This window comes from Myodes glareolus, chromosome 17 (assembly GCF_982192425.1).
Source record: "Myodes glareolus chromosome 17, mMyoGla1.1, whole genome shotgun sequence".
Lineage (NCBI taxonomy): Eukaryota > Metazoa > Chordata > Mammalia > Rodentia > Cricetidae > Myodes > Myodes glareolus.
Genome location: NC_142042.1, coordinates 68,314,070 through 68,329,280, shown reverse-complemented (window position 1 = coordinate 68,329,280; position 15,211 = coordinate 68,314,070). Strand labels below are relative to the sequence as shown.

General features: G+C 41.9%; 1 protein-coding gene across 14 annotated transcripts in view; it reads left to right on the top strand.

The window, feature by feature from the left end:
* Positions 1-15,211, top strand: part of Arhgef11 (Rho guanine nucleotide exchange factor 11) — a 139,373-nt gene that overhangs the window by 61,604 nt on the left and 62,558 nt on the right. For 11 of the 14 annotated variants that reach the window (XM_085678095.2, XM_085678087.2, XM_085678086.2 and 8 more), the window contains exon 2: positions 14,679-14,711. The exons of the other annotated variants lie outside the window; for them this stretch is intronic. In XM_085678095.2, the coding sequence (XP_085534221.1) occupies positions 14,679-14,711 (33 nt within the window). The remainder of the gene's footprint in view (positions 1-14,678; positions 14,712-15,211) is intronic. 14 annotated transcript variants of the gene reach the window in all.

The window sequence follows — 15,211 nt, the reverse complement described above, 5'->3', positions numbered from 1 at the left end:
TATGTCTATCCTTGATGTTGAGGTGTGTTTCTTGGATGCAGCAGAAGAATGGATCCTGTTTTTCCATCCATTCTGCTAGTCTGTGTCTTTTTACTGGAGAATTGAAACCATCACTATTGAGAGATAACAATGACTGATGATTGTTGATTCCTGTTACTCTGCTGCTGATGGTATTGGTGTCTGTGAGTTTGTGTAGGTGGGTGTGTATGTATTTGTGCTTTCCTTCATTTGGATTTGCTTGTGTGAGATTATTTACTCCCCATGTTTTCCTGGGTGTAGTTAACCTCCTTAGGTTGAAGTTTTTCTTTTAGCATCGTCTGTAGGGCTGGGTTTATAGATATTGTTTAAATTTGACTTTTGCTGGGTATAGTAGTCTGGACTGGCATCTGTGGTCTTTTAGAGTCTACAACACATCTGTCCAGGCCCTTCTGGCTTTTAGAGTCTCCATTGAGAAGTCAAGTGTAATTCTACTAGATCTGCCTTTATATGGTACTTGGTTTTTTTCCTTGGCAGTTTTTAATATTCTTTCTTTGTTTCTGTGTGTTTGGTGTTTTGATTATTATGTTTAGCACTTTCTTTTCTGGTCCAATCTATTTAGTGTTCTGTATGTTTCTTGAACCTTTATAGGCATCTCCTTGTTTAGGTTAGGAAATTTTTCTTCTGGGATTTTTTTTGAAACTATTTCCTGGTTGCTGGGCAGTAGTAGATGCACGCCTTTAATCCCAGCACTCAGGAGTCAGAGGCAGGTGGATCTCTGTGAGTTCGAGGACCAACCAGGTCTACAGAGTGAGCTCCAGGACAGCCAGGGCTACACATGAAACCTTCTTTCAAAAAACAAAGCAAACAAAAATTCCTGTGCCTTTGAGCTGTGATTCTTTTCCTTCCTCTATTCCTGTTATTCTTAGGTTTGGTCTTTTCTCAGTGTCCCAGATTCCCTGGATGTTTTATTTTTTATTTATTTTTTATTTTTATTTATTAAATTTTTTAAATTTAATATTTTCTTTGATCCATGTATCCGTTTCTTCTATCATATCTTCAGTGTCTGGAGAGTCTCTCTTCCATTTCTTATATTCTCTTGGTGAAGCTTGTCTCTATAGTTCCTGTTCAGATTCCTAAGTTTTTTATTTCCAGAATTCCCTCAGTTTGGGAATTCTTTATTGATTCTATTTCCGTTTTCAGGTCTTGAAAAATTTATTCATTTCCTTCCACTGTTTGTGTTTTTCTGTATTTCTTTAAGGGATTTATTAGTTTCCTCTTTAAGGACCTCTATCATCTTCATACAGGCAGTTTTAAGGTCTTTTTATTGTGCTTCAGCTATGTTGGAATATTCAAGACCTGCTGTGGTAGGATAGTTGGGCTCTAGTGGAGACATATGCCCTAGCTGTTACTGTGTTTCTATGACGCTGGCCTCTAGACATCCGGGGTTGAGATGATTATAGGTCTAGGTGCTGGTTTCTAGGTTTGTCTTGGTTGGGTGGGTGTTTTTTGCCTTGGTTTCTGTTTCCTCTGGATTTTTGGAGAGTCTGATGGCTGTTTGTTGCCTGGTAGGAAATTTTCTTTGAACCTGATAGTTGTGGCCACTGAGGGTTCCAGGTAAAATGTGTTTCTGTGTATTGGGAGCCGACACTTAAGTATGGGGATAGCTAGGGGTCTGAGGGAGTCCACAGGAAGGAGGAGAGCAGAGTCTGCTTATTTTGTCTCCTTTGAATGGAAGGAGACAGTGAAGAGAGGACACCTGAGAGGGTCTGCTATAGCACCATTGGATCTAGAGGGAGGGACTGATGGAGATGGGAAGATCTACAGACATCCTACCTGCCTTTTTGGCATCAGAGGTTTTGGGTTAGCAGGGAGTGACTGCTGGAGTTGGGGGCTGGTATAAAGCAACAAGTGGGGAGAGGAAGGTTAGGGGAAGGTCTGTGGGCTCCACAGGAGATGGGGCAGAGGAGGAAGGAAGACTGCACTGGTGTTCTGTTGCAAACTTAGGGATGTGACTGGGAGATTGTGTTTGGAGGAGAGGAAGGATTGGTGAAGTCTTTATTTAACTTACTTGTTTCCCTAGTCTGGTCAGCTGGAGTGTTCACCAGAATGCCTCTAGTGGAGGCTGGAGTACTAGGATGAGTTGGGGGAAGGAAGATTGGAGGAGATCTTTGTGATCCATCTATTGGGGATGGGTTCAGAGAGGAATGGGAGACCGAAGCAAATTTTATGCTACATAGCTGGGGATGAGACTGGGAGAATTGGATCTGGAGAAGCAAGAAATGTGTGGCCTACTTGTTACCCTGATAGAAGCAGTCCTTAGGTTAGCAGGGGATACCTGATAGGGTTAAAGGCTGAGACAAAACAGTTAGTGGGGGGAGGGAAACTAGAAGGAGGTGGGAGGGGGGACAGGGAAGGCTGCCAAGCCTTTCTGCTGCAGAGCTGGAATTGAGACTGGAGGATTGGTTCTAGGAGAACAGAGGGAAAAGAGAAGATCTGCAGGCTGCCTATCTAGTTTTCTGGCAGTGCGGGTTTTGACTACCAGAAGTTGAAGCTGATCTTCAAGACATCTCAGACCAACCAACTCAGGAGTGTAGTTGGCAGCTACATGGAAGATACATGACAGAAATACCTGCCAGGTGCTGTAGTGGACACATTAACTGGAAAAGGGACTTTTCTGTCCTTTAGTCTGAAGGGCTAGAGGCTCTGATTGCAGAAAACAGTAGAGCATGGTTCATCTGAGACCAGAGTTGGCTAGACCAGTGCTGTTCAATGGAAGCCACTCTGAGGTTTAAATTTTTCTAATAATCACATGAAAAGTGGTAAGAGACAGGTAAAATTAATTTTGATGGTATGCATTTCATTTAATTGATGACATTCAAAGTACTGTTATTTCTATATAAAAGATTTTGTATATATATAGATATATATCTGTAAATAAATGAGACCATTTATTTTTCATACTAAATCATTTAAATCTGGCATGCATTTTGTTTTTGCAGCATATTTCTGTGTGAACCAGGTACAGTTTGGTGGGTACTCTTAACATGTGCTATTCAGTGCAAGACAAGGCCAGAAAGAACACCCAACATAGCTCCTAGCAGCCTGCTTGTGGGATTCTCTCACTTACCTTTCTGGCATATTCTGATTGGTAATGCCCTCCTTCAGACATATGTTCTCTGCCCTACTCGAACTGTGAGCCTCTGGTATTTTCCCATCAGTACACTCTAGTCACTGGTAGTCAGGCTCACCTTTTTAAAAAGTATATAATCTTACTAGATATGTGCTATGCCTTTAAATAAAATCCACATCTCTTACATGTAAGGATTATATGTGTATAACCTGTCCCTATACTAATGTCACTCTGCTTCCTAACATTGCTGTGTTGCTTTTCAACTTGCAGAGCCTTTGATATACTGAATCTCACTTGATTTTCACAGCTGCCATATGAAATAGGTAGGGCAGAGTAAGTGAACCATTTATCCACATGATTTAGGTGGAGAAACAGACTTGAGGAACTTAATAGGAGGTTTCTTCCTAAGATTCTAATAAGCAACAGAACCAGACTGGAAACTCATGTCTTTGGAGAATCTTTCCAATTCTGCCTCTTGCTAGTTTTGTTTCCTTTTCTTTCTGTACTGCATTGGTGCTGACAGCTCGCCAGGGTTGCTGTGACATTTTTCTGTGCCTATATGTGTTATTTCCTCACCTGTATGCCCTTCCACAACAGAGCCACTGCCAGAATCCTGTCCTTTCCTGAGTACCCTGAGTAAAATTCAGTTCCTTCTTTGGCCAGTCATTCCTCAACTTTTAATATGAGTTGCAGTACACTTTAACAAGTGTTTGCTTGCCTAGCAGATGCCTCATTGATTAGTGTACAGGACTGAGGTATCCTTACAGTGGCTAATATTACTTCCCTTCTGTAAGTCCATGGAAAGCCTTTCTATTTCATTTAGTCTTTATTAAAACTATGAGGTTGTGAATTCAACTCTAGTTTATATGCATGGAAGAGGTCACCCAAAACTAGTCACGCTTTTGATACTTTGATGTCTAAAATTCTTCTGCATTTATTATCGAGTACAAATGTGTCCTGGGGCCACTGTGCTCTAGAGAGCAAGATATGACCGAGGTTGAACTGGAAGAGTGATGTTAATCTAAAAACACTCACGTAGCAATTTAGTTACTGTTGAGGATGGCACCTTAGAGGAAGGGTTCGGGGAAATCCATTGTGGCTTCCCTGAAATAGACCTAAAGCTGAACCCTAAAGAATGAGTGAGTCTCAGAGAGTTGAAAACTGGTCAAAGGGAACAAGATGAGAGGTAGGACTTGTAAAGAACCTGCAAAAAAGTCCCCAGGCTGTTCATGGTGGTACACGCCTTTAATCCCAGCACTCAGGAGGCAAATCTCTGAGTTTGAGGCCAGCCTAGTCTACATGGTGTTTTCCAGGATAGCCAGAGCTACACAATGAAACCCTGTCTCAAGAAAACAAAAATAGGGAACCCCTGAAGGATGTTAGATGTTCTGACTAATTTCTTTAAAGAATAACTGAGGAACAAGCAGTAGCTCCTGTAAGAGTTGAAATTGAAAGTAGATGGAGGAGGCCAGGACTTCTATGGTGAAGTCAAAGGTGCCTTATGCCGATGTAGAGGTCATGCTATGGAGGTGGATTCCGGGGATGCCAGGCAGTCTTGTCAGAAGGGCTCAATTGATTCAATTAAAGATCAAGAAACTTGAATTTCTGGCATGGGCCTGCATAGCATTGCATGCAGAGGAAAGCATGTGACCAGAAGCAGGGCTGGGCTGGAGCTAAGAATACTGGCTTCAACATCCTAGCTGTAGGGAGTTGCTGAAGGTTACTTGGTCTTTTTTTTTTTTTTCATTGCATTTGAGAAAGCTAGTGGTTCCACATTTTGTTGTTAGGAATCATGTTTGGGAGAACCAGGTGACTTGCCTGAGACACAACCAGGAAAGGACTGAAGCAGGACTTGGGATTGCATTCTAACTATTAAAGCTATGGGGGTGAAAGGGATGTTGTTGGTTTGTTCTGTTGTGGTTTGTACTGTATGTATGTGGAGGGATGTATGTGCCCATGCATGCATATATGAAGGCCAGACATAAACTACTGGTGTCATCATCTGTTGTCTGCCTTATTTTTTGAGACGGGCTCACTGCCTGGCTAGACTGGCTGACCAGTAAGACCCTGAGTGCTTTGAGCCATACCCACCCCCACACCCCAGCCTTTACATCATATGCTTCTGTGCTCTGGTGTTGACAAGCTAACCAGCCCGCAGCATACTAGTGCTGCCTGCCTCCTCCACACATACCTATCTGTTAAGTTGTTGCTCTAATAGCCAAACCCTCCTCTAATACACTCATGAAATTAGAAAGGAGAGCTTTCCTGGTCATGCCCTGCCTGGGGCTGGAGGCCTATGCATCTTGTTCACCTTTCCACTTACAGTGTACTTGTTCATTCTAGTCCTGTTTCTCTTAGCACTGACATTTGTCAAGCATAGATCACCCAGTGTGATCCTGGAGGAAAAAAAAACAAACAAACATGAAAGCGTAAGTATTTTCAAAGCAACTTAACCAATATTACCTCTTTCAGAGTCCTCACATCACTTCTGGAAGAAAGAAGGAGTACTTGGAGTGGGTGCCCACTCTACACATGGCACTGTGTTGGAACTTGCCCAGTAGTACAGGAATATTCTGTTTAACTCTCAAAGTAAAGACAAACAGGTGTTATCAGTATGTGTTCATTTGGGAAAACTGATGATACATTCAAAAGGATTTTGGAGTTTTTTAATTTTTATTTTGTGTCTGTGAATTTCTATCTGCTTGTATGTATGTACAAAAATGCATGCAATGCCCACAGAACCCAGAAGAGGGTACTGGATCCTCTGGAGCTACAGAGAGTTGTAAGCAGCCATATTGGTGCTGGGTATTGAGCCTAAGTCCTGTGCAAGAGCAGCAAGTGCTCTTAACTGATGAGTTCTCTCTCCAAGTCCCAATAAATTCAAAAGTTAAGGGATTTGAGGGACAGGGGGTCAAAGATTGAATGCTGTAAGTCCAGTGTGAGGGCACACAACTATAATCCTACCACTTGGTGTGCATGTTGCATCTCAGATGGGAAAAATGTCCTGGCCCTTGGGAGCCAAGGAATATCTCATTCACACTGTACAACAAACCTCATACAAGATATTTATTGGGAAGGAAATCCCCAGAAGGGTGGCTGAAGCAGTAGAAAACTGGGCAGAAGATGACAGGGTTTATATAGGGTTTCTTGAAGGGCTTTCCAGGGTGGCCTAGGATTGAAGGGATTATATGGTCTGATCTTGAGGCAGCCTCGGGGATTGGTGGTTTGTTGTTTTTTTTTTTTTTCTGTAAGGTGGGGGCTTGTTACTCTCCTCAAGGGGCTGGGAACATTATAGCTGTTGGGGAAAGTTAGAGAAGTCTGGGGGTGGGGCCTGGCCTTTGGAGCTAAACGTAACTGCCTGAGTAGCTTAATGGTAGAGCCTGGCAGCAGGAGGTCTCCAGGGTCTGGGCCTGCAAGCAGAGTCTGTACAGGGCCTGGGTCGGGGGGACTAGTCAACACTTGGAAGGTGGAGGCAGGAGGCTTGGACTACATTGCAAGACTGTTTTAACAAAACACCAAAAGTTTTAGACTTTTACTTAAAAATCATTTGGTCATAGGCTGGAGAGATGGCTCAGAGGTTAAGAGCACTGGCTGCTCTTCCAGAGGTCCTGAGGTCAAGTCCCAGCAACCACATGGTGACTTACAACCATCTGTAATAAGATCTGGTGCTGGTGCCCTCTTCTGTACATGCTGGCAGAACACTGCATGCATAATAAACAAATATTTTTAAAAATTCTTTTGGTCAGCTTGTTGAGTAAAAATAGATTCTATTCCTGAAACTCACATGGTGCAAGAAGAGAAGTTGTACACTTATCCCTAAAATAATAATAAAACACAAATTCATGAAGCATTTCATGTTTTTGAGTCTCACTTAACCACATTTAAGAATAGGCCCCATGCAGAGCAGTAGGTGAAAACACAAAATGAACTTAACAATATTTTTATAGATTTTAAGTTTCATATACTGCTTTGCTTGCCCACCCCCCTTTATTTTGGTCTTCCTGGTTCTTTGCTTATAGATTATGGTTTTCAAATTTGTATTTTTAATGGGTTTTGTCTCTCTTTTTGTGTGTGTTTCTTGTTTTTTTCTTTGTGTTTTTTCAAAAATTTTAAATCCTGGTTTGTTTGTTCGGTTTTCCTGGTTTTGTGAGAGAGAAAGGTATGGAATTGGGTGGGTGTGGAGGGAGGATCTGGGAAGAGTTGGGGGAGGGAAACCCTGATCAGAATATATTATGTGGAAAAATGCAATAAATACACACACACATACATGTACACACACATATGATAGTGAGTAGAATGATACCCTGTATATGGTGACTATATGAACACCTAGAATCACCCCCACTTTTTTTTAAAGAAACAGTCTCACTATGTAGGCATACACTAGTATAGTCATCTTCTAGAATACTTTTTCAATATAAAATAGTGAGAGTTCCTTTTATGTGTCTTACATTAAAGCTAAAGCTATCCACAATAAAGCCAACCTTGTTGGCAGAGGTGTGGGTGAGCCAGCCCAAACGTTGTAAGCATGGGAGAACTGTCCTATGGTGGTGTGGGAGGATGAGAGATGCCCTCCTTACCCCTTTCCTCTTACCGCCAGCAACAGAAGAGAGAGCTGACCACGCCCCTCACTTAGGCAGCACAGCAGAGCTGCCCAGTGGTCGGAGTTGAGGGTGACCCAGCCCCGATATTATGAACAAAGGAGAGCTGTCCCCATTACTCATATGACATGTGATAGTTTGGGTAGAGGACAGATGGCCTCCCCACCATCTCCTACCTATCAACACCTGAGACAGGTGGAGGAGCTGGCCCTACCCCCAACTAGCTGCAGCACTGGGGAGAGTGGCCCCTGTACCTCACCTGGGTAGCATAATAGAGCTGGCCCCAGGGCATGAAAGCAGAACTGGCCCCATCCCTTGCTCATTGCTGCAAGAGCTGAATTAGCCAGGGCAATGCTGGAGAACTCACCCTGGTGATGAGAACAGGGAGAACTAGCAGGCAGCCAGGCTTATAACTTGGCCCACCCCATCTATGGTGTGTTGGAGCATGTGAAGGGACCTGATCCACAGACCCAAAGCTACAGGATCTCCCCAATACAAGGCAACAACAGGACATCCAGGAAGAGTCCTATTGAGGATCCAGCATCAATAATGTAGCAGAAACCAGGGGTCTCAAACCAGACCAGTGACTTTTTGCAATGAATACTTGCAAGTGAAGATAAATGGATAAAGGGGTTTACTGTGTGACTCACTGTGTCATTGCAGCTTCTATGGTGAGATTTTTAAATTTTTTCCTTTTTTTTCATTTTTTCTCTTAAATTTTGTTTTGTTTGGTGGGTGGTTGCAGGGCAGAAGGGCAGATGCAAAGGGACAGGGAAATAATGGAATCAAGATATGTGATGTAAAAGACACATAGAATAAATAAAGAAGAAAAGAAAAAAAAGCTAAAGTGTATCACGAGTTCTAATAGGTGTTAATAAAAGTCCAGAATCAAACATTGGGGAAAATGCTGAGAGATCAGAGAGACAAAGGAGCAAAACCACAGCCACCTTACCTACTCAACTTCCCAACCGAAAAGATACTATGCTCCTGCCTCCTCCTGCCTTATCACTTACTCTCTCTGCCCAACCATTATCACTCCTGGTCTGTCTGTACAGACCTCCGGATCTCTATGGTTAGCTAGTGGCTAGCTCCATCCTCTGATCTTCAGGCAGGCTTTATTTGTACAATCACCACTCCTCACCTTGTTGGATCTGTCATGAATGTCACAATCTAGGCTAGCTGACTCTCCTATCAATCACCTCCTTCTTCTAGGAATGCTGTGACGTACTACTACATCTGGCTTTTCATGTGGGTTCCAGAATTAAACATAGCTCAGCAGGCTTGTTTAGCAAGTACTGAGCCAGGGAACAAGCAACGAAAAAGCATTATAATCAATCCCAGCACCCTGGAGGCAGAGGCAGGCAGCTCTCTCTGGGTTCAAGACCTACCTGGTCTACATAGGGAGTTCCAGGCCAGCTAGTGAGACCCTGTCTCAAAACAACAACAACAAAAATTTAGTACTCTTTTTGGGCCACCAACCCTGTATCAAGCCCCAGTGTTTGGCCTTGCACACCCACCACCTGTACCATTATATCAGCCAAATGATTCTTTAAAGGAGCACACTTGGTGACTTTTCGTCACTCATACCTTTGGCATCCTGGACAGCAGCTTCACGGGTGCTCCTAAAATAACTGTGACCTTTCTAGGTCAAGTGAACCATTTTCACAGGTCGCCCTAGACTGCTTACAACATTCAAACATTTTTTTAAATGGCGGGAGGAGATTTCAGGTGCAGCTTTGTGGTAGAGCCAGGAGACAAAGGATAATGAACTGTAATGTGTAACTTTAGGTGAAGAAACAAAGGATGTGATTACTTTTAGCAGCTTTAAAGAGAGTGATAGAAGTGTCCCAGACAAGGAGCAGTGGTAGTAACTCAAGCTCCAGGAAGTCTGATGCCCTCTTCTGGCTTCCACAAATCACCTTCGTACACACGGCAGAAGCACACACAACACAGACACATTAATAAAAGAAATCTTTCTAAAAGTAAAAATAATAATAACATATAAACTTTTGGTTAAGTGGTTGTTAGAGAACAGAATTCTCCAAGCGCAGCATATTTAAAATGGAAGAATAGATTTTTACCATTAAGAAATTTCAGGTAATCAACTCTCACATCACCAACATAGGGCAAGCTATACAACATCACTTACAATGTTTCAAAAATATTTAGCACATCTCTACAATAACAATGCTTGGCAGACTGAAGCAAGAGAGCAACTAATTTGAGTCTAGCCTAGGATACAGAGTGAGATTCTGCCCCAAGCAAACAAAAATATTTAACCTGATTTTAATCATGAGGAGACATCAGGCATTTCCCAAATGTGTGCCATTCATTCAACAAGATAGCTGACTTGGACTCTTCAAAATTGTGTGGGGGTCGGGAGATGCCTCAGTCAGTAAAAGTGCTTGCTATACAAATGTGAAGACGTAAATTCAGATCCACAACACTCATGTGAAAAGCTGGAACTGATAGTATCTGTAATCCCAGCTCTGGGAAAACAGAGACTCTGGCCAAACAGCCTAACTGAATTGTTGGACTCCAGGTTCAATAAGAAACACTGTCTCAAAAATAAAGTGAGAATAACTCAGAAAGACACTCAATGTTGACCTCTGACACACACAGTCATGTACAAGCATACTCATAGATACATATACTACACAAACTTGAAAATGTCATTGTTATAAGAGATAAAATGGGTATAGGACTCAGTAGATAGAAGGGAAGGAGTGTATTTTTACATTTGTATTTTATGAATATGTGTATATATATGTGTGTGTATACATACACACACATATATAAGAGCTTTGGTTAAGTCCTGGGTTGAGGCAGTTAAGGGATGAATGTAAAGAACATTGATTAGACAGTTGGGGAGGTTTGAATACTACTCTATGTTAGGTAATATTCTATCAAAGCTAACTTATCGGGCATGCTGATGGCAGTTCATATAGAGAGTCTCTCAAGGTACTTAGTATGTGTACACTAAAGCAATTAAAGGTAAAATGTCACGATGTCACTACAATTTTTAAATGAGAAAAAGTGCAAAATGTAGAAAAAGAAGCAAATGTGGGCCGGGAGGTGACTCAGTAGTAGAGTCACCGCGGTCATACGATTAACCCAAACTAATTATTCTCGGCCTAAGCAACCTGTACAAATTAACAAGCTTAAAAAATAAATTAATTCTGTCATAATTTCTACATAGACTTCAACTATGACCAATGACATGAAAAATCATCGTTGTTATTCAACTATAGAAACATCTAATGACAATCATACGAAAAAAACACCCACTAATCAAAATCATCAACCACTCATTTATTGACCTCCCCGCCCCATCAAACATCTCATCATGATGAAACTTTGGCTCCTTACTTGGCCTTTGCCTAATCATTCAAATCCTCACAGGACTTTTCCTAGCGATACACTACACATCAGACACATCAACAGCATTCTCATCAGTTACCCACATCTGTCGAGACGTAAACTACGGCTGACTCATCCGCTATATACATGCAAACGGAGCCTCCATATTCTTCATTTGCCTTTTTCTCCACGTAGGACGAGGCATATACTATGGCTCCTACAACATAATTGAAACTTGAAATATAGGTATTATCCTACTATTCGCTGTAATAGCAACAGCATTTATAGGCTACGTACTACCATGAGGACAAATATCCTTCTGAGGGGCCACAGTAATTACAAACCTACTATCAGCTATCCCTTACATCGGCACAACCCTAGTAGAATGAATCTGAGGGGGATTCTCAGTAGACAAAGCCACTCTCACACGATTCTTCGCATTCCACTTCATCCTGCCTTTCATCATTACAGCTCTCGTTTTCATCCACTTATTATTCCTACACGAAACAGGATCCAACAACCCAACAGGTCTAAACTCAGACGCGGACAAAATCCCATTCCACCCCTATTATACAATCAAAGATTTTTTAGGGGTCCTTATCTTATTAATAGGTCTCATAATTTTGGTATTGTTTTTCCCAGATGTTCTCGGAGACCCAGATAATTACACTCCTGCAAATCCACTCAACACTCCAGCACACATTAAACCAGAATGATATTTTCTTTTCGCCTACGCCATCCTTCGCTCTATCCCTAATAAACTAGGAGGCGTCTTAGCCCTAATCCTATCAATCCTAATCCTAGCCCTCCTACCACTCCTCCACACCTCAAAACAACGCGGACTCACCTTCCGACCAATCACACAAACTATATACTGAATCCTAGTAGCTGACCTACTCATTCTCACATGAATCGGAGGCCATCCAGTAGAATACCCTTTTATCATTATCGGACAAATAGCCTCAATCGCCTATTTCGCCATCATCGTCATTTTCATACCAATAGCAGGCATAATTGAAAACAACATCCTAGGCCTAGACTAAATGCCCTGATAGTATAAACATTACACTGGTCTTGTAAACCAGAAATGAAAAACTACTTTTCTCAGGGCATCAAGAAGGAAGGACTCTTCCCCCACCATCAGCACCCAAAGCTGACATTCTACTTAAACTACTTCTTGTACATAAATTTATTTAGTACACAATACATTTATGTATATCGTACATTAAATTATATTCCCCAAGCATATAAGCATGTATTATATATCAATTATATAGGACATTCAATTATTCATCAACATAAAACTCTATTCAGCATGACTATTACAATCAACTAAATATTAATGCTTGACAGACATATCTGTGTTATCTTACATACACCATTAAGTCATAAACCTTTCTTGTCCATACGACTATCCCTGTCCCCATTTGGTCTATTAATCTACCATCCTCCGTGAAACCAACAACCCGCCCACCCATGCCCCTCTTCTCGCTCCGGGCCCATTTTAACTTGGGGGTAGCTAATGTGGAACTTTACCAGGCATCTGGTTCTTACTTCAGGGCCATTCAATGTTTTATCGTCCATACGTTCCCCTTAAATAAGACATCTCGATGGTACGGGTCTAATCAGCCCATGCCTAACATAACTGTGGTCTCGGGCAGTTGGTATTTTTTAATTTTCGGGATGGTATCACTCAGCATAGCCGTCAAGGCATGAAGGTCAACTTATAGTCTAGCTGGACTTCCTATTAAGTATCATTTATCCCCATCAATACCCCTGCAACAGATTAATTAATGGCTCAGGACATAACACAAGCAGTACTAATAATGCAGATGTTTCTTCCACCTACCAACCTCCGTAGGCTTATTATTCATGTTTTCTTCGGACATAAATCAATATACTAACAATTATCTCTGCCAAACCCCCCTTACCCCCCTCCCGAATTTGCCTATCCTTACCAAACCCCAAAAATAAGGGACTCAATATCCGGGTTTCCATCTATTCTGGTAATGCTACTAATACAGCTTAAAATTTAGTACAAAAAAAAATAATATCTAAAACCCCAATAGAGAAAAATAACCCAAGACCCTTAAAATTTTTAAGTAAAATTTTACTATGTCCGCTGTTAATGTAGCTTATGTAAAGCAAAGCACTGAAAATGCTTAGATGGATGCAAGCATCCCATAAACATCAAAAGGTTTGGTCCTGGCCTTATAATTAATTGGAGGTAGAATTACACATGCAAACATCCCTAAACCAGTGTCAAATCCACAGAGTTTATAAACTCTAAGGAGAGGGCATCAAGTACATACAACATAGCTAAAGACGCCTTGCCTAGCCACGCCCCCACGGGACTCAGCAGTGATAAAAATTAAGCAATAAACGAAAGTTTGACTTAGTCATGCCTCTTTAGGGTTGGTAAATTTCGTGCCAGCCACCGCGGTCATACGATTAACCCAAACTAATTATTCTCGGCGTACAAATTACTAATTTGTACAAGGACAAGGACCTGCGTTAGGATCACCAGAGCCATGGGAAAGCCAGTGCACATTTGGGTTTTTTATTGTTTTATGTTTTTGGTTGGTTGGTTGGTTGGTTGGTTGGTTGGTTGGTTGGTTAGTTGGTTGGTTGGTTTTTCAAGACAGGACTTCTCTGAGAAGCCTTGGCTGCCCTAGAACACGCTCTGTAGACCAGGCTGGCCTGCCTCTGCCTCCTGAGTGCTGGAATTAAAGGCTTGTGCCACTACTGCCCAGATAGGACAGTACAATTTTAATTCTACTTCTGGTGTGCAGAGGCTGACCAACCCTGCCAAATTGGTAAGCTCCAGGTTCCATGAGAGTTCCTGTCTCCAAAACAAGGTGGAGAGCAGCAGATGTCTGCCCAAAATCAGCCTCTGCACCACCTCGCCCACCCTGCCTGCCATGTACACTGACACACATATACCATGTCGTCCTTTAACATCCACATGCACCCCGCCAAAATATAAATAAGTATAAAGCTTACTAAATAAAAATACTAAATAGATCAGAGGTGGAAAGGAAGGAAGACAGGCAAAACACAAATGTGACAGGTGGATCTAAATCAGTGATTCTCAACCTTCCTAAGGTGGAGAGTGATTAAGGAAGACATCTGATATTGCTCTCTGACCTACACACCACACCACACCACACCTCAGATGGAAGGGAAAGAGGAAAGGGCAGGGGAAGGAAAAGAAAACGGGAAGAGAAGGACAGGACAGAACAAAGGAACACTGTGACTCAGATGCAGTTCATTGCAGACTGTGTGCTTTGTCCTTTTGAGACCTGGTATGCTCTGGCTCTTGGCCTGGTTAGTATTTACTCCTGAGTACAGGAGGAAACTCTGGAGAATTTTAAATAGACAGATTGGTGCATTTGCATTATAATAAGCTCATCACTGTATCAACCCCGTTGGTCCCTTACTCGGTTCTATTGAGATTTCTCTTTTGAACTAACCATCTCCAGTGTCTTGTCTGGTTTATGTTGTTGGGTTTTTTTTTTCTTTCTCTCTTTCTTCCTCCTATCCTGCATCACTTCTCCTGGGTCCCACGTTCTCTTCTTTTTTGATGTCTTCCTCTCTCTGAACCAAAGATCAGCCAGTAAAAAGCAGTCTCACCTGTCCAGGTAAGAGGGATGCCTCTGGGGGAATAAAGATCCCCTTCTTGGTATTTTTAAATTTGTGTAGGGTGATGGTCTGTTGATTGGTTGGTTGGTTGGTTGGTTGGTTGGTTGGTTGGTTGGTTGGTTGGGGAGTAAGGAATGTTTTTCTAATGTTTACAGTCTCATAGTATAACCCAGGCCATTCTAAAAATATTGTATATAGCCCAGACTGCCTTGAACTCAAATCTTTCTGTTTCAGCCTCCCGAGGGCCAGGATTGCAGTTGTCTGCCACCTCATCTGGCTCTTGTGAATAGTTAGTATCTTCACAAAGTTCAGAATTAATCACAAAAGGATATAATGAGAGGTCTCCAGTCTTGTGCCTATTCCCCGGGCAACCACTTTCCCAACTCAGAGACAACCAATGTTGCTTCTTTTGTATTCTGCAAAGATATGCTAGATATTTGCATATATAACAAATATGCAAACACAGCATCTTTTTCCTTTTATCTACTGCTTTAAATGC